Source organism: Xenia sp. Carnegie-2017, unplaced genomic scaffold (genome assembly GCF_021976095.1).
Source record: "Xenia sp. Carnegie-2017 unplaced genomic scaffold, XeniaSp_v1 HiC_scaffold_2, whole genome shotgun sequence".
Classification (NCBI taxonomy): Eukaryota; Metazoa; Cnidaria; class Anthozoa; order Malacalcyonacea; family Xeniidae; genus Xenia; species Xenia sp. Carnegie-2017.
The window spans coordinates 6,672,354-6,689,489 of record NW_025813482.1 but is presented as its reverse complement, the minus strand read 5'-3'; the positions used below and the strand labels follow the sequence as shown (position 1 = coordinate 6,689,489).

General features: G+C 33.7%; 4 protein-coding genes across 5 annotated transcripts; 3 read left to right on the top strand and 1 right to left on the bottom strand.

The window, feature by feature from the left end:
• Positions 1-572: 572 nt before the first annotated feature.
• Positions 573-5,620, top strand: LOC124440618 (protein FAM117B-like). The gene is made up of 6 exons (XM_046991022.1): positions 573-995; positions 1,176-1,309; positions 3,155-3,244; positions 3,314-3,535; positions 3,627-3,955; positions 4,227-5,620. Exons 1-6 carry the CDS (start codon positions 719-721, stop codon positions 4,372-4,374), a joined length of 1,200 nt encoding a protein of 399 aa, XP_046846978.1. The 5' UTR covers positions 573-718; the 3' UTR covers positions 4,375-5,620.
• An 824-nt stretch (positions 5,621-6,444) lies between these two features.
• Positions 6,445-9,787, bottom strand: LOC124439905 (prolyl 4-hydroxylase 2-like). The gene is made up of 3 exons (XM_046990192.1): positions 9,451-9,787; positions 7,941-8,444; positions 6,445-7,302 (listed from the first exon to the last, which is right to left on the bottom strand). The coding sequence occupies exons 1-3, from the start codon at positions 9,548-9,550 to the stop codon at positions 6,869-6,871; spliced, it is 1,038 nt and encodes a 345-aa protein (XP_046846148.1). The 5' UTR covers positions 9,551-9,787; the 3' UTR covers positions 6,445-6,868.
• A 70-nt stretch (positions 9,788-9,857) lies between these two features.
• LOC124439906 (cobalamin trafficking protein CblD-like) lies at positions 9,858-14,531 on the top strand. Of its 2 annotated transcripts, none has more exons than XM_046990194.1 (6): positions 9,858-10,141; positions 11,002-11,137; positions 11,471-11,532; positions 12,316-12,501; positions 13,107-13,193; positions 14,064-14,531. In XM_046990194.1, the coding sequence occupies exons 1-6, from the start codon at positions 10,130-10,132 to the stop codon at positions 14,262-14,264; spliced, it is 684 nt and encodes a 227-aa protein (XP_046846150.1). In that variant the 5' UTR covers positions 9,858-10,129; the 3' UTR covers positions 14,265-14,531. The 2 variants fall into 2 exon arrangements, with proteins under 2 accessions (XP_046846150.1, XP_046846149.1); XM_046990193.1 differs by having other exon boundaries at positions 11,471-11,730.
• A 691-nt stretch (positions 14,532-15,222) lies between these two features.
• LOC124439907 (myosin regulatory light chain 12A-like) lies at positions 15,223-16,178 on the top strand. Its single transcript, XM_046990195.1, has one exon. It carries the CDS (start codon positions 15,308-15,310, stop codon positions 15,818-15,820), a length of 513 nt encoding a protein of 170 aa, XP_046846151.1. The 5' UTR covers positions 15,223-15,307; the 3' UTR covers positions 15,821-16,178.
• The last annotated feature ends 958 nt before the right edge of the window (positions 16,179-17,136 follow it).

The following is a 17,136-nucleotide window of genomic DNA, read 5'->3' as shown; positions in this document are numbered from 1 at the left end:
TGTCAGTGATACAAGCAGAGGTGCTATGACTAGAAGTTAAGGAGAATCTACTGAACAATCGGATATGCTTCCATTTAAAACCATTTAGTTAGGTTATGATTATTTGTGGGAATATTTCTGCCTTAATGTAGAGTAAATTTTTTAGGTCTTTCTCAATTTTTAAGTCACATGTTAAATATGCCCCATAAGTGTGTGATAAAGACATCATTCTAGGGACTGATTATTTTCAAAGCACGCAGGTCGGCGTCGCCCTGTCGCGCTTTTGAAAATGCACTTTTGCTGATTTCGTGATAGCATAACAAATAAATGTAGCGTTCCTTATTATTTTAAGGTACGAATGTGCAAAACATTAATGACATAGTGAGCACCAATTTACATACTCTGACTTCTGGTCTTGTACTGCATTCTTTAATGGTAATGCAAATATAAAGTTAAAATGATAAAAATAAAAAATCTCCTTACAAATGTAAACAGGGTTATCGAGTACCAGCCAATCAAATAACCCGTTACGTCACGGTGAGCGTATAGGACCGTCCGTATACTACATTTATTATTAGTTTTTAGTAGCCATGCTTGTGTTATGTGTTGGTGTTTTGTTTCGTGATTTGTGTCATATATTTATTTCTGGCGAAAACAAACTGTTCCGAATTTTTTTAACCTATAAGTACGCAGCTGTGCGCACGACAGACTTGGGAACTTGTGTAAAATCTGTTACAATATGGCCTCTCAAAGTAGCCAGCGATCAAGACGAAATGCTTCTCCTTCAAGTTCCACAAAGCCCCAACCAATGAGGGCTACTATGCCATTTTCCTTAAGTACTAAAAGAAGTTCTAGCCCTCCTAAAGGAGCATATCTCAGAAGGTCAAGTCCAGCTTCATCTCCAGTTCATATAAACGAAGGACCCTTCAGGACGACGCGACGAAGCTCCCCCGAAATTCGAACTTCTCCAGAGAATCGTAGAAGTCCTACTTCGCCTAACTTGTTATCCTATAGAGGTAAATCAGTATATTTAAATCTTTTCGTCCAGGGCTTACTTTACTTTCCTTATTTTTTGTGGATGTTGAGTAGTTTCCCATGTTGCATAAACATGCGACCTGTCTTCAAAGCTTTCCTATTGTTATCTGGCGACGTCTTTTTCTGTTACTGTAATTGTCATCCCAAATTTTTCTATGAAGTTGAAAGGCCAAAGTCGTCTGGGCAAAGCTTTGGTAGAACTTCATCACTAGATGCATTGTATATGAGCTCTCAGTGGCCGCGTAGTGAAATATCTGGGGGATTTCCTGCACCTATGGTTAGCAAAGAAACTCAGGTAATGCGATGTAAATTTTGATATTGTACCTGCAGTTGTGGGTTTGGTTTCATAAAATGATGCGAAAACGAAATATGTACACGTGTTTGAAAAGAAACAGTTATATATGACTTTAAAGACTGACTTGGTTTTTTGTGCATTTAACATTTTTTACTTGTCTGTGACATTCAGATTTGTTCTTAGAAATGACCTGAATTTTTGGAAAACCCTAATGTCTTTAGTTTGCATTAAGTTGCCTCAATGTTGTTAGGCAACAGGTTCTCATGTTATGTCCACTGACTGTAGAAACAGTAGAAATTTTATAGAAATGGATAATGTTGATGTTTGAATTTAACATGGCAGACATAAGTCTTTGGACTTGCTATGCTACTGGTACTACAACACATTTTTATGGAGATAGATGAAGATGATATCACCACAGTCACATTAATCATTTCCTGCCTTTATTACATGGGAACTAGCCTTTGGCTTGCACACTTTCATGTTGATGTAGTTTCACTATTTTTAAAAATTATTACATACATGAATATGTTAAATAATATTAGATGTGTAAACAGGATTACTCTTGTTGAAAAGAAAAAAGGCATTCTTTGCTTTTAAATTATTATATTTTTATGAACTTTTTGAGCAAATACTACAGCCTTCAAAGGCTGTAGACTGACAGCCGAAAGCTCGTAAAATATAATATTTTATAAACAGAGAACTCCATTTTTTATTGGACATATGTTAAAAGTCTGTCAGAAATAGGTTGGCCCAATCTGGAGTGGCAAAAGTGCATTTACCCTTTATTTTTTACTCTCTTATGAGAGAAATATGACTTTGAAAAGCATTTTAGTAGTTTGCAACATATGAGACCATACTTGTAAAGAATGAACTATTGTTTATACTGGTGTTGTTATGTTTGTAATGGCAACTAAATTTACTTTCTGAGTTATTTTTGAATAAGTATTATAAGCTATAATATTCTTCACCAAAAATATTTTAGTTCTAAAATTGCAAATACCATAGTGAATGGTAAAGGTAATATAATAAGTTGATAGTTCTTAAAAGAACAAAAAGTACTAAGCCCATAGTTCTAGTCTATCTAAGGGTTAGTTCTCTTTACTTAAAACAGTTCTTTTAAGAACTATCAACTTATTATATTACTTTTACCATTCACTATTTGTAGGTACCCGCAATATTTAGAACTATTTTCAGATTTGTCACCACCACAAAATCTCTATTTTAAAAATATTTTAGTTGAAATCTATAATATCTGTAGTTTCCCATGCCCTTTCTTCATTTGTGGACATTTCTCAATTTAGAATTCATGAACCCGAAACACAGAAATGTGTTCTGTTTTTAGTCACGAAGCCATGTTCATTCATTTACTATATTGGATTTTTAACCCTATTTCCTCACTCCTATCACTTAACTTAACAAAAGGCTTTGCTGTGCAAATACATACCACAACATGTCACAGTCATGTTAATTCCTGAATCCTTTATTGAAATCTTGTTCAAAAGTGGATGAAAGAAATTGTAAACATTAGTTGTGCGTTTGTTGTGAGTTAGTTGTGCGTTAGTTGTACATTAGCTGTGTGTTAGTTGTACATTAGTTGTACATTAGTTGTGCGTTAGTTGTACATTAGTTGTGCGTTAGTTGTGCGTTAGTTGTACATTAGTTGTACATTAGTTGTGCGTTAGTTGTACATTAGTTGTGAGTTATTTGTAAGTTAGTTGTAGCTATGTTAGTTGTACGTTATGCTCAATTTAATGATTAAAGACTTAATGCTTGTAATTTTACCATTTTGTTATTTTGCTTAATATCTAATTTATGATACTATTTATTACAATGTTAATATAGACAAGTTCAGATGAACATAATTCAATTACTATGGTTGAGCAAACAAGACACCAAAGATCTGCATCTTGGGGAAGCCCTGATGTCAATAAGGTTATAATTATTCTGCTTCTGCAATGACAGGGAATTGGCATTAAAACTTCCCATTTTTTCAACCATTAGAAATTTCGGCAAAATCTTCAAAGATCTAAACAAAGTAGTCAACTTTATGGTAGGCAGTCACCTATAGCTGCTGATCATACTGCCATTGCGTACTCCTCTTCAATTCCAATACCTGTGATGGCAAAAACCCACTATCATGGAAGATCTAGCATGGAAGGACTTAATTCTGAGGTTGAAGGCTTAGTTATTACAGATGGTGAAGACTCTGTTTTTAAGTCTCCTGTAAGTATTATTTGATCATTTTTAGTTAGTTGAGGTTTAGCATACTTTTGTCGTGTTAAACATGTCATGCCCTTGCTTTTTTCATGCATAGCCTGAACAACCAGATGGTCATCGAGCACCATTACCTAGAGGATTATCTTGTAGCATTGATGCAGTTACACAGACTCGTGGTGAAATGTTTCATCAACATGATAACCATACTGTCATGGTTGATCATGCATGTCAAACAAAATCTCCAACTACCACTGTTAGAGATACTAGAACACCATTACATACTGGTGGGGGTAGAGAAAGCTGTTCACCAGATGCTCCAACTGGCTTCAAGTACGCATCTTCGCCAAAACCCAATAACTCGTACTTGTTTGCTCGAGAACCTCCTGATGGTGCAGAAAAAGTCACTTTACATTTTGATGATTTTGCGTAAGTATTAACATTTGTCTGTAAGTGTTTAACATAGTTTCGTAAAGAAATATAAACCTTTATGATGGAAAAAAGAAGTGCTTATCAAAAACAGAAGAGTAATTGACTGTTGCAAATTAGTGTTTGTCATACATGTGCGTCATTTTGTTTTGAAAATTTATTTTTGCTGTTTCGTTTGACCTTTGCTTTAACCTTCACTGCCTTCAATTGCAAACATGTAGTCGTATTTCAAAGTTTACACATATTTTTTTCTTTCTCACACATTCTTCAGAGAAAAAGCAAAATGGTCCAAGTGTCCATCAGGTCCGGATAAATCTAAAGGAACGATAAAGTTCAGTCAGCAGTCACCGTTTCATTTCATCAATCCTTTACCATCCAAAGTTGTTCCTCCATCAACGGAGCATTCCTGTATACATTAATGGTGATGTTATGGTAAGGTTAATGATGGAACTTATCATTGTTTATCCACCTTGGATTATATTTTCCATCTCGTTACCTTTTCTTTTTGGGAAACTGCAAACAAAAGTATAAATCTGTTACCGGATGTTACTTACGTAACAGCCAAGTTCACAGTGGTGAGTATGATCAACATGCTACTATTGTCGTAGGCTTTTGGGAGTGAGCTGATAGCCCTTAAGAGTTTTCTTAGTTTTTTAACTAAGCATTTTGCAATTTAGTCGGGCGTGCATATTTTATATGCTTAATTTATACATTCAGTTTATCGATGTCCGTTTAACGAAGCCAAAATGATATATGTATCATTGTATTTGCAATCCTTGACGTATTTGAATCAATTTGATCTACTAAAGCAATAATTGTTTTTGCCTGACAGTTGAGGGAAGTTAACATTAACAATGTTTGACACTTTAATTGTCATGCAAAAATTCAAGCGTTTGAGCGCTGCTTTAGTCAAGGCCTTGTCATTCACTCTATTTTTAAATTTCGTTGAATATTTGCTTGTATTGAAGGTTAAACTGCTTTTTGACTGAGCAAATTTTGTAGCAGCAAAGTCAAATTTGAGAAGCTTGAGTAAATCGTGGCCAGAGATTAGCTGCGCGGATAGCGGGTTTTTCAAAAAATATGAGAGACCAACATAAAGTTTAAATCATAAAAAACTCTATTAAAAATTATATGTTAGACTCCCCTATTTTATTTCATAAGGAATGTTAGAATGGTTTTACTTGCCATTTTTTATCAAAAATTATGCATAACGTTTTCTAAAAGAGAAATCTATACTTCATGTAATCATTTAGGCCGGGGAGGGGGGTAGTATTGTCATAAATGTAAAAGCCGAAAAACCGGACGAAACACGAAAACCAGAAGAGGCAATCCAATCTATTGTGTTATTGTATCTGTGTGCACATTATTCAAATTCAGAAAATATCATGTTATCTAGGTTATAAACCGGGACAGTGGTATTTTTACGTCACCAGATGAAATTTTTTCACTTACATCGTTCGTTGTCTATCATTCGTAAATTATAGATTTTGATATTTTCTCCGCCCCTTTTATACAGTGATGGAAAAAGTGTTTTCTCAATTGTTTCAGTTCTGGTTTTTGTCAACCTCCTCGGCCTATGTTTTTAACAATGAACAACATTTATATAGTTGAAGTGTAATTATGAATATATATAAGTTACGTATTTATTAAAAAGAATTAAACGAGCGACTTGTTTTATATTAATCTACAGCTACATGAGTTTTGCCATAAAATTTCATTAGTAACCTTAAAGGAAAGTGTTGTTGCTAATTATGTATTTGCTTATTGATTAACTGTTGGACTGGCACTTCTATACAATACAGCGAATAGTTAAAATAATACTTTTTATTCGTTCATTCTTCGAGGTACATTGGGGTGGTTGTAGAGGGTATTATATTTTATGTTGTTTTACTACAGATTTTAGTTTGTTGTAGTCAGTTATTTCGTTATGATTGACGTTGTCATGTTAGGAAGCATCTCCTTTGAAATCCAAGTCAAGATCACCTTAGCCGTGTTCAAAGATAGAAAATCTTCCAAACAAAAATTTTCCTAACGGGTCTTTCAGATCAATGTAGTAACTGCTATAAAATTTCAAAAAACACGCACAATCTTTGTCAAAATATATTAAAATTTGGTGTAACAATTGTCAAGATTACAACCAGACATTGCTAGGAAATATGCAATAGTCTATGAACTTAAGCACATTCCGTGTTACGAAAATTGTTGGTTTAACGCTTGTTGCTAAAATAAAGAAAGGAAGTCCAACTAAGGTTGAAATAACGAAATTATTTTTATTTTTACTCTGTAGTTGGAGCCCCACCTCCTCCAATAAAAAATTAAAGTTTTAAGTTTTGTCGGCAAACGTACTAACTCTTTGGACAAGAAAGTGCTTGAGGAGAAATGCATGAATTTTTCGGCAATTTAAACATGAAATTATTAAATTACAAAATCATGTATAAATAAGCGAGATTCGATGGAACTATTCCAATTAGGTTATAAAATGTTTTTAAAAGCATTGCCGTTTTATTTGGTTTTAAAGTGTTTAGTTTATTTCTACTGCTACTTTTAAAACAAGTAATAATTACTTTACTTGTACATTGTGCTCAATTAAACATACGTCGATTCGTTGAAATGAATAAACAATGAAAGGGACAGTAATGTTCCCTTTCAATTTTAAAGAAAAACCCATATTATATATTCCATTTTACTTGTAAAAAATTTAGATAGAATTTCTGATGAAGTCACATGTATAATTGAAAATACTTATTTTTGTATTACGTATTAAAGATGTTTGTTGGGGATCCCCACATGAAGGGCCCGCACTACCGTAACATAGAAATAGAAAGTGTTATTTTAATACTACATTTCATTGCAATTTCAGTCACAGATTGATAAAATATCCTTAAAAGCGGAATGTCCACAAATGCTATAAAATCAACTGTATCTGTGTTTATTTCTAACATATTCCTTTATGTGGTCAAAGTTCCACTCATCATACCAACGGCAACTACCGAATTCGTACTCATCACACGAAACTCTTGGTTGGTTAGATTTTCTTTTAGGAAGTGACGGCTCGGGCATTCGTTTTCCAAGACTTGGAAAGTTGTGATAATAATACCATCTTTGCATAATATATTTACGCCCTTGAATAACTTGGGCAGCGTTATGAATGGAGGTGGGGTCACAACGGCCATTCTCACTCATGCTGTTCCACACAAGAGCAAGTCCTTTTTTTGGTTTAACACTCAATCCCAGTTGAGGAAATTTTGTTTCTCCTCCTTTAGCAACGTTTTTCAAATAGACCAATATCGTTGCATAACGATCCCTCGTATCACCACCCACAGTACAATCCGTGTGGTTTTTGTAACCTAATACAACATTGAAACTATGTTAGACTTACATAGAAAGTTGTTGATTCAGAACCCTATAATTTTGTACACCATACTTCTCATGGAATAAAGTTAATGGACCAACTCAAGCTGATCAATAACACGAAAAGTTGACTTGAAAAGTTTGTATGCATGTTACTTTAACTTCTGACAAACAAAAGGGATTAAATATTATCATTGAGTTTAATCATAATTTTACTATGGTGGTGGCAGAAGAGCAAATCTCTTCTCTACGTAACCATAGTATTCTGAATTAATTGTTTCTGGAACATATCTCTATTTTGATACCCAGGGTAGTCCCCCTGTCAGTTTTATTGCAAAAGAAGTTCATTCTTTTTGTTAATTGTGATTGTTTACTTGTCATCATCAAGGAACATAATCTGACTGTCGACTCCAGCACTTGACTCTTGTCACAAGTAAAATTAACAAAAATTGAAAAACTACATAATCATGAAACAACACAAAGTAAGAACTATGTAGACACTTACAATACAATGAATCATTGGCTGTTGCATCAGACTCTAGCAGGTCATATTATTTTTTACCCTAGTAAATAAGTTAATTGCTAGATTAAACTATGTAAGAACAATATATTTTACAAACACATATGCACATACCAACATTCTTTGGATATGATGTTATTTGAAACTTGCCACCATTTTCTATTGATAAACCAGTAGCATACTTTATTCTTTCTTGTAATGTCAGGGAGAATTTACTTTCCCCAGGATAGAATGACGTACTCATACTCCATTTTAATCCATGATTTCTTATTAATAAGGATAAGCTTTCATTTACACAAGTTGTTCCTTCCAGAAAATCTTTATCACTTACTTCAAATGTCATACCAAGTTCTTTAAGGTTCAGCTTGAATGTATTTAATGAGTCAAAACAAAGTAATGGATTCAGTTGTGAGGTTTGCATAACATGATTATCATGTGCTCTAGCCAATGCATCACATTCAAAAGCACTTAAGAAATCCTCTAAGACAAATGCTTGAACTGCAGTTCTTTTGAGTTTTGACTGCAGCATCTTAGCTGTAAACATTACATCTGAAACAACACCTGACTTGACATCCAACTTGTTCAAAGTTTGAGGCTTGAAGTCCTCAAATGTGGTATCTGAAAATTGTTGAAGAATGGCATGTGAAGCTAACGATGAAATATAAAATAGAGTATATATGTCTGCATTGGAATAGAAAATAAATTGAGGGAGTAAAAGGAGCACAGAAAAAGTAAAAGGTGTACTGAAGGAGTAAAAAGTGCACAGAAGGAATAAAAGGTGTACTGAAGGAGTAAAAGGTGCACTGAAGGAGAAAGGTGCACAGAAGAGAATGAAGGAGCACTGAAGAAGTAAAAGGCACAGAAGAATAAGGTGCATGAAGAGTAAAAGGCACTGAAGGAAAAAAGGCACAGAAGGAAAAAGTGGGAAGAAGGTAAAAGCACTGAAGAAAAAAAAGGAGTAAAAGGAACACAGAAAAGTAAAGGTACTGAAAGAGAAAAAGAAGAGTAAAAGGGTGAAGATAAAAGGGAAAAGAAAAAAAGATAAAAGGTGCACTGAAGAAATAAAGACACTGAAGATAAAAGGAAGGAGAAAAGGTGCACTGAAGAGAAAAAGGTAAGCACTAAAGGATAAAAGGTGCTCTGAAAAGTAAAGGTGCACTGAAAGAGTAAAAGGTGCTCTGAAAGAGTAAAAGGTGCACTGAAGGAGTAAAAGGTGACCTGAAGGATAAAAGATGCAAGGGAAAAGGAGTACTGAAGAGTAAAGGCACTGGAAGGAGTAACAGGTGCCCAGAAGGAGTAAAGGTGCCCAGAAGGAGTAAAAGGTGCACTGAAGGAGTTAAAGGTGACCTGAAGGAGTAAAAGATGCACAGAAGGAGTAAAATGAGTAGTGAAGAAGTAAAAGGTGCCAAGAAGCAGTAAAATGAGTACTGGAGGAGTAAAAGGTGCACTGAAGGAGTAAAAGATACCCAGAAGGAGTAAAAGATGCCCAGAAGGAGTAAAATGAGTGGTCAGAAGATGTTGATGGTGCATAAAAAGTTTCATGTTACAAAGCAAAAAGAGTGCAAGCAATAACAGTTAAAGTTAAACCTTCAAAGATAAGACAAAAATTACCATGAACTCATACCTTGGTTGCTTCTCGATTTTATGCTATTATCTTTTCCTTCTTTGGAGCTGGAGGAAGTGAAAAGTGTTACTCTGTGAGAATATAGGTTATTATTCAACATAACGATAATGCACGTCACACATAAAATAATTACACCAAATATAGCAGGACGTGAAAAATTGAAAACTTCATGTTTTTCGTCAACTTTTCTTTCGCATTTTCTGTCCTTTTCAACTTCTTTCCAATTCCATTCGTAGGAGGCAATTTTCCTGATCGTTTTCGTTGTTTACTCATTTTGCTTCAAAATTTGAAATTTAAATTGTCATTGTAAGATGTAAAAGAAATCAAAATCAGCTAACGCAACTTCATTACAAAATTTAAGTAATATAAAAACAAAATTTTGAGTAATTCGACTTTCGCTTGTGTTATATTTTCGTCTTTGCATGTCTATCAAAATACTCGGAATATTCCGCAATGAAATTTGGATTTTGAAGGATGACAAATAAGGAAATTGAAGATCAAAGACATTGATCAAAGACGATGAATCTCCTGTTGAAATCGCCACATGAATGAATGCACTAGAAAAATGAATCAGTGAGATGGCGCTTCAATGTGTTGAATATGGATATATGAATGCAACTGAAGAAGCTCCTTTATCCGTGATTCGTTGTTTTGAATAAGAAAAAAAAAGAAGCCAAAAATGGCGGCTAATGTGAGATATATTTTTTTCGCTTTGCTTTGTTTTTAAATGATTGGGTTTGTTGTTAGCAACTTCCAAGAAAGCAATCAGCTAGTATATGTGATATAATGCTGGTTTATCGAGTTTTTTTGTTTGATTACCGTAATTATTTACAACTTTTGCTACAGTAAAATGCTGACAGTATTAATACAGTAGTAAAATCGTGCAATGAAAATTAACAATAAATTTTCTCACTTTGTATGCTTCGTTTGTTTGTAATGGTCTATAGATGCAATTTGTTAAAGAATACAACTGCTGATGTAATGTCATAGTAAGGCATTCTTGACCATTAGCTCAGCATTTTACATCTAGTGTATCTTGTGTTGGAACAGATTACACACATTGATCTTTTCAATCCTGGTGTTTCAATGTTGCCTTAACAATTTTGACTACTGTGTAAAGAATTCATTAAAAGAACAATTTCGTGACAAATTTTTATTATTTTATGAGCTTCCATGTAAAATTTAATCAACATTTGGACTAGAAAAACTGAAATTCAACCCTCTGTTGATCTTGAATGTGCAAGGAACTCTGTAGCTTGTGGCAAAATTTGAGCATCTAGGATTTTTACAAAATGCATGTGCACTTAGACATTTGATTAAAATTGTTGTATTTTAAGTTAGGCCGACAAGATTTGACAAAAAACATTGCTATCCTTGTTTATATGTCTTTTAAGATGGTCATGCAATTTTTTCCTAGCTAGATGATTCTGTCCATTGCATTTGTAAAATAAGAAAACAATTTGAATCTTTTGCTCGTCAAGCCATTGAAATGCAAAAAATTGAGTTTTGATATTAACTGTAAGAGAAAAAAACATTTATTTGTTTTTTTAGATTTTGAATAAATCCAAAGCAGTTGGTTATTTTTCAACAATGAGAGCTGTAGTTAATCATTTGACTAAACCCAGTATGGCAAGGCTTACAACTGCGAGTAATTTAAACCAGTCACCCACATTTATGACTGATCAAGGTAAAATCTATATCTATTTTTATTGGTTTTTCAACATTCCACGTAAATGATTTGAATGATTTAAAACACAATTTAGCTACATTTCAAGTAGACTCTTTACAAAATTTGTAATCAACAAAGACAACAAATGTTATCACCTTTCATATAGTTTGCTCCTCATATTTATTGCTTTTAGCATGTATTCTTTTGTAATTTTTAAATAATCTTACATGAAATTAAAGGACTTTATTAATTGGCTCATTTTATCGGTCTAAAAGAATTTCAACATAAACCAGTTTTGATGATATGTTATGTGTATGTTTATGACGTGTTAAATGTACTTTTTTCTGTTAGATCTTGGACCATTTGCTTCTAAAGATCCAAAATTCCCACTGCCTGGAAACATGAACATTGACGTGAGTATGCAAAATGAGCGATTTCAAAGACCAGAAAATCAACAAAGTTTGGCGTCCTTGTTTTTGGATGTTGAGACAAATGATATGAGCAAACATCAGGCTCTTGTTCAATTCTTGCACACCTTCCATCGTGATGAAAAGAAGAAAGCAAACGTAACTAACGAGAATATATCAAAAGAGCTATTTGAGAACGATAAGGTATATGTTGTTGGGTAAAAATGAAAATTCGCTTCGTGCTGCAACTTTTACGAGACAAACCGAAATTTTATAGAAAAATTTTCTTGAAGAAGGAAACATTTTTAGAATCGTTTACCTTATTGCTTTCCGTCAAAACCAGTGTCTTTATACTGTTGAGGTAGACATGTTTGGAGTGCTTATATCTGTATTTCTGTCTACATTCTTCACACTTCACCGCTCTATGTATGTTCCATTTATGGACTGTGACGTTTTTAGATTTCTCTATTTGTATAAAATGTTTTTTTCATAACGCTGCGTAACCTATAGTTCTTTTGTCACATTCTTAAACACGAAAACAAATTAAAAAATATTATTAAAAAGAATGCAAACAAGCGAATGTATGTGAAAACGCGGACTGTTTGGTGAAGGAAAATGCATAAATATCATTGTGTTTAAAGCTTCCTGATATAACTGAATGGTTCGGTCAATTTGATGGATTTTACGAAAATAAACTTTGATGATTTTTTGGTAAAAAAGTTGCTGAAACATTCAATTAAAGATCCCTGTATTCAAATCTACATTTTTCATTACAAAATGCTTTTATAGGGAAAAGTTGAATGTTCCGTTCAAAAATGTACACCATCGCTTCAACGGAGTTTTGCTGATTTGTTCCCTGACAAAAAACTTGATGCGGATGAACTGACGATAATATGCATTTGTCAACATACTTTAAATGACATGACTGTTTGGTCTCAAGATGTAGACCAGGAGAGAGAAGAGCTTTTGAAAAGTGTGCGTAAATGATTATGAATTGTTAAATTGCAATATCCCTGTATGAAAGAACTTCACCAGACGAAAAAACAAACACAGGCTAAGAATTGCTTTCATTTTTATAAACAGAGCAAACTATAATATATTCATGAAATTGGGTGTGGTTTTATGGGAGATGTAGGTTATATACAACTCCCCTCCACTAATCCCACGCTTTACACAATACCACACACACACACACTATGGATACACACCTTTCTTCTCATAATCTCAATCTGTGGGGGCTATACGCAACTCCCCTCCCCTAATCCCACGCTTTACACAATACCCCCCACACACACACTTTAGATACACACCTTTCCTCTCATAATCCCAATCTGTGGGGGCTATACCCAACTCCCCTCCCCTAATCCCACGCTTTACACAATACCACCCCCCACACACACACTATGGATACACACCTTTCCTCTCATAATCCCAATCTGTGGGGGCTATACTCAACTCCCTCTCCTAATCGTACTTTATACAGGCTATAAACACCTTCCCCTACTCCTCACCACAAAATTGTCTTTCGTTTGCTACTTATCGTCTATCGCTGTTTTACTAACATAGTCTTAATAACACAGTTTATAGAGTCTGCAACGGACATTTGTGAACTGCTGAAAAGTCAAGGTTATTGGGCAGATTTTATTGATCCATCATCTGGCAACGCTGTAAGTCATACTTACGCAGTTAAAAGTTCTGTTTTTTTCCCCGTAAACGATCTACAAACTTCAATTGAATTAAGTCATAACATGAGAAACACATGGCCGTCATTTAATGTATTATTCTAATACAATCAATAAGCATCATTATTACATGACTTGTTTTATGTATAAATGAACAATGAATACGTAACGTGATTTTCGTTTCTGTCAAAATCGTTTCTATCCATATAAGGATTTCTTTCTTTTTAGCCTCGAGTCTTTTTTTTATCAAACGTTTTTGTGTTCTTTAACCATATTCATTGGGAAATGCTGATTGTCGTTCACAGTCATTTCCTAATACATAGTTTTCTTCGGATTCTTTCAGTTTAACATTTTCTCTTCTTTTTTTATGCTTCCCCACTTAAAATAATGCGTCCTAGGTTTTTCCAGAATCAATAGATCTACGCACTTTACTTCGAAAACTGCACCATGTTTGATGGTGGCTAAAATGCCTAGAATTGATTTTATAAAAGGTGCATGATAACCTTCAGGAAATAGTAGCTTTCATCGACATAAAATATCTAACTTTGGCAATTTTGTGCGTGTTCATCTTTTCTTTTAAACTGTTGTTTTCTATAATTAAGAAAGTTAAATATCTTTGTTATTTTAAGTCATTTTAAATCATTAAGTCATGGCAATCTGAAAACTATTCTTGGTAGCATTTGTTGTCATAAAAGCTGTGTGATAAAATTTCGTGTCTTGTACACTTTCAGTTATCAAAAGTTTTATTTCCTCTTAATTCAGTGAAGAGTAAGTTTAAATCAGGTCAAACTTTTTTCTTGAGTGTAGTGAGGTATGCACTTTCTATGGCTAAAAATTTTGAAAATTTCTTCCTAGTATTTTGGCCCATATTCGAACTCAACGTTTTTTGAAACTGATGAAAGGTATAATCAACTTGGATTTCGTGTCATCGATCTTGGTTGTTGTAAAGCTTTGAGTCATAAATCGTGGGGCACATTTATTTATGTTGGAAGTATTTTCACTAATGCTCCGACTCATTGTCTTTGTTTGCAATCTGCTTTTGATGTTACAGAGTAAAAGAATTGTATTCCATGTAAAGAAGTTGAAACATTTAAATTTTCTTATTGTTGTATTTGGTATTTTGAATTTAAAATTGAGCTACTTCAATTTATTTTAACCGCCACACACAGTTACGTTTGCAAATTGTTCTTCTTTTTAATAGCTTGTTTTTAAGAAAAGAGTATTGTTTGTGTTCGTTGAAATATTTCTGGTTGAAAAAATCCCGATATGTGTATATAACTGAATTGAAATGCGTGCAAAATATACTTTTATTGAATATGCTAAGCAGTATCTCTCATCTCGTATTTTATAAAGGTTATGATTTTATAATTTCAATAGAATTAGAAACTGTTAGAAATCACCCAACACAAAGTCTAACATTTACAGTTTAACTGTCTTCGTCTGGTCTTCATACTTCATCATACCACCCTATGAAATCAGTGAATCATCAGATTTCTTGATCATCGAAATGTTCATCGAGGAAATTGAAGATGAGAATAAATATTGTATTTTTTACTGAGAAATCTTAACTGTGATAAATCATGAAAGAGACAATTTCTAGTAGACTATCAAAAAGCTGCAATTAATTGATGAACCAAATCATTTTACTGTGAAATCGTGACATCCGCTGTTTCGTTTAATACGATTAAAAATGTTTTAAATTCTGGTGTTATTTGTTCTGAATGCAGTGATCACAGTAATGTATTTGTTATTAGGAAAACACAAATAAATAATATAAAAAATTTCGTTGAACAAATATTTAGCAATGACTAAATTGGTAAATGGGAATTCACTCCTACAAGAAAGTCATGAACACAGAACACTAGACAGAAAGTCAGGTCAGAGTCAGACCAGGCCATCCCATGGTCAGACCATTGAGTCCAATTGAGTCAGGTCAGACTCAGATAATAAAATATTGAATATTTTAATATTAATAAGCCAAGAACGGAAGTGGGTGCGGTATTTGTACCTTAGACGTCACACACAAGGAAAACAATTCGAAGTTATAGAAGAAAGCACAACGTTGTCGGTTTGATATTTTTCCCAAAGTTTCTGTGATAATGGCTAGTAAAAGAACAAAAAAGGGAACTCAGAAGAGAGCAAGACGTGCTACGTCAAACGTCTTTGCTATGTTTGATCAAAACCAAATCCAAGAATTCAAAGAAGCCTTCAATATGATCGATCAAAATCATGATGGTTTCATTGACAAAGACGATTTACACGACATGTTGGCTTCCCTTGGAAAAGATCCTACTGACGAATACCTTGAAAGCATGATAAAACTTTCGCCTGGACCTATTAACTTCACGATGTTGCTGACAATGTTTGGTGAACAAATGAATGGCACAGATCCTGAAGATGTTATCAAGAACGCCTTTGCAGCGTTCGATGAAGATGGAGACGGAAAGATACGCGTAGAAAGATTTCGTGAAGCAATGATGACGATGGGCGATAGAGTCTCGGAAGAAGACGTTGACGAAATTCTTCGTGGTGCACCAATCGATACTAAAACAGGCCTGCTGGATTATGTCAGATTCACTCAAATATTGAAACATGGCAAGAATGATGATTAATTTACACAAACAAACCTTTTCCTAATGCGTATTTTAGAATATTTGTCTCAGAGATGATTGTCTATATGAAATATAAGCATAATTTTTCACCTGTTTGCTTCATATCGTTTCTACTTTTGCAATCAATATTTGTATTTTAGCGAGAAGGTAGTTTCATCATTGAAATATCATATGCTGGTATTTTGAGTGATTTTTGTTTAGTCTTGACATTCTTGAAGTTTTTCTTACAATATAAATATGGTCCAAATGCAATAACTTACTCAATGTGAATTCAATTTTTCAAGAAATTGTGTATTGTAACTTTAAAACCTTGAAATGGTTGATGTATTTTGAAACAATAAACTATATCATCATACAACTCTGCTGCATATGAGAATAGCACAAGTATTCTTGTGGATGTAATATGGTCAAACTTTGCTTCTATTTTGTTTTGATGCCATGTTCAAACGTTTTCTTATTGTAATTAAGTTGTACTCTTCTGCAATGATGGATTTAGCACTGACCAAATTATGTCCAATGAGAAACAAAAAACTCATTTACTCAAAAAGCAAAATCCAAATTCTGTTTACAATAGCTCACTGGCTACTTCATCAACAACAAAATTAGCTACCTGGTTTGGAGATTTATACTTAGTAGATAATTTGATGCAGGCTTATGTCGCATAAGAGATGTAATGGGGATGGGGAGGTTAATCATTTTGTACTCCATTAAGATTGAATTTACTTTCATGTAAGAAAATAGGTTCATAACAAGCAATAAGAGCTGTGTTGAATAAGAACTTATACACATGCAATTTGCCTGTAGTACACAAAAAATTGAAAAGGGAGTCATTTACATGTTTCAGTTAATTTTAAAGTTACATGGGGCTTGATAATCCAGCTCTCCAAAAGGGGGATGATCATAGAGAATAGGGTTATTTATTTTTTGTATCTCTATTTAAACAAAATGTAGGAGTATATTCTAATCATTTTGGGTAAGAACTAAGAATCCAAAGTTTCCAGCTAACAACAGCTCAAAGTTATCAGTGATAGCTGAGCCAGGACGTCTTGGAGACACAACCATGGATCACTCCCCAAAAAAAAAAGAAAATGTAAAGGCTCCACAGACCTGCTGCTTGATGTCCGTTCACAGCATCGCTTGATCCCAATTTCTAAACTAAAATTTCACATTCATCGTTATTCTAATTCAAACTATGATCGTTTGGTAATAAGGGGCATTATGTTATGTGATTACACTGTACTCTGTAGGGAAGGAGAAGGTTAGAAGCAAATAGAGGAAAACAAAGAGAAGGAAGAATAAAAAGTAACAAAGGAGGG

Bases quoted from the DNA above. Each gene is read 5' to 3' on its own strand.
- LOC124440618 (XM_046991022.1), top strand. From the start codon at position 719: ATGGCCTCTCAAAGTAGCCAGCGATCAAGACGAAATGCTTCTCCTTCA. The intron at 1,310-3,154 runs GTAATGCGATGT...ATGTTAATATAG, and splicing joins TGGTTAGCAAAGAAACTCAG to ACAAGTTCAGATGAACATAA. The intron at 3,956-4,226 runs GTAAGTATTAAC...CACATTCTTCAG, and splicing joins TTACATTTTGATGATTTTGC to AGAAAAAGCAAAATGGTCCA.
- LOC124439905 (XM_046990192.1), bottom strand. From the start codon at position 9,550: ATGTTGAATAATAACCTATATTCTCACAGAGTAACACTTTTCACTTCC. The intron at 8,445-9,450 runs GTATGAGTTCAT...AACAATTTTCAG, and splicing joins AAAATCGAGAAGCAACCAAG to ATACCACATTTGAGGACTTC. The intron at 7,303-7,940 runs GTATGTGCATAT...ATGTTGTATTAG, and splicing joins ATCATATCCAAAGAATGTTG to GTTACAAAAACCACACGGAT.
- LOC124439906 (XM_046990193.1), top strand. The intron at 11,731-12,315 runs GTATATGTTGTT...ATGCTTTTATAG, and splicing joins AGCTATTTGAGAACGATAAG to GGAAAAGTTGAATGTTCCGT. The intron at 13,194-14,063 runs GTAAGTCATACT...ATTTCTTCCTAG, and splicing joins ATCCATCATCTGGCAACGCT to TATTTTGGCCCATATTCGAA.
- LOC124439907 (XM_046990195.1), top strand. From the start codon at position 15,308: ATGGCTAGTAAAAGAACAAAAAAGGGAACTCAGAAGAGAGCAAGACGT.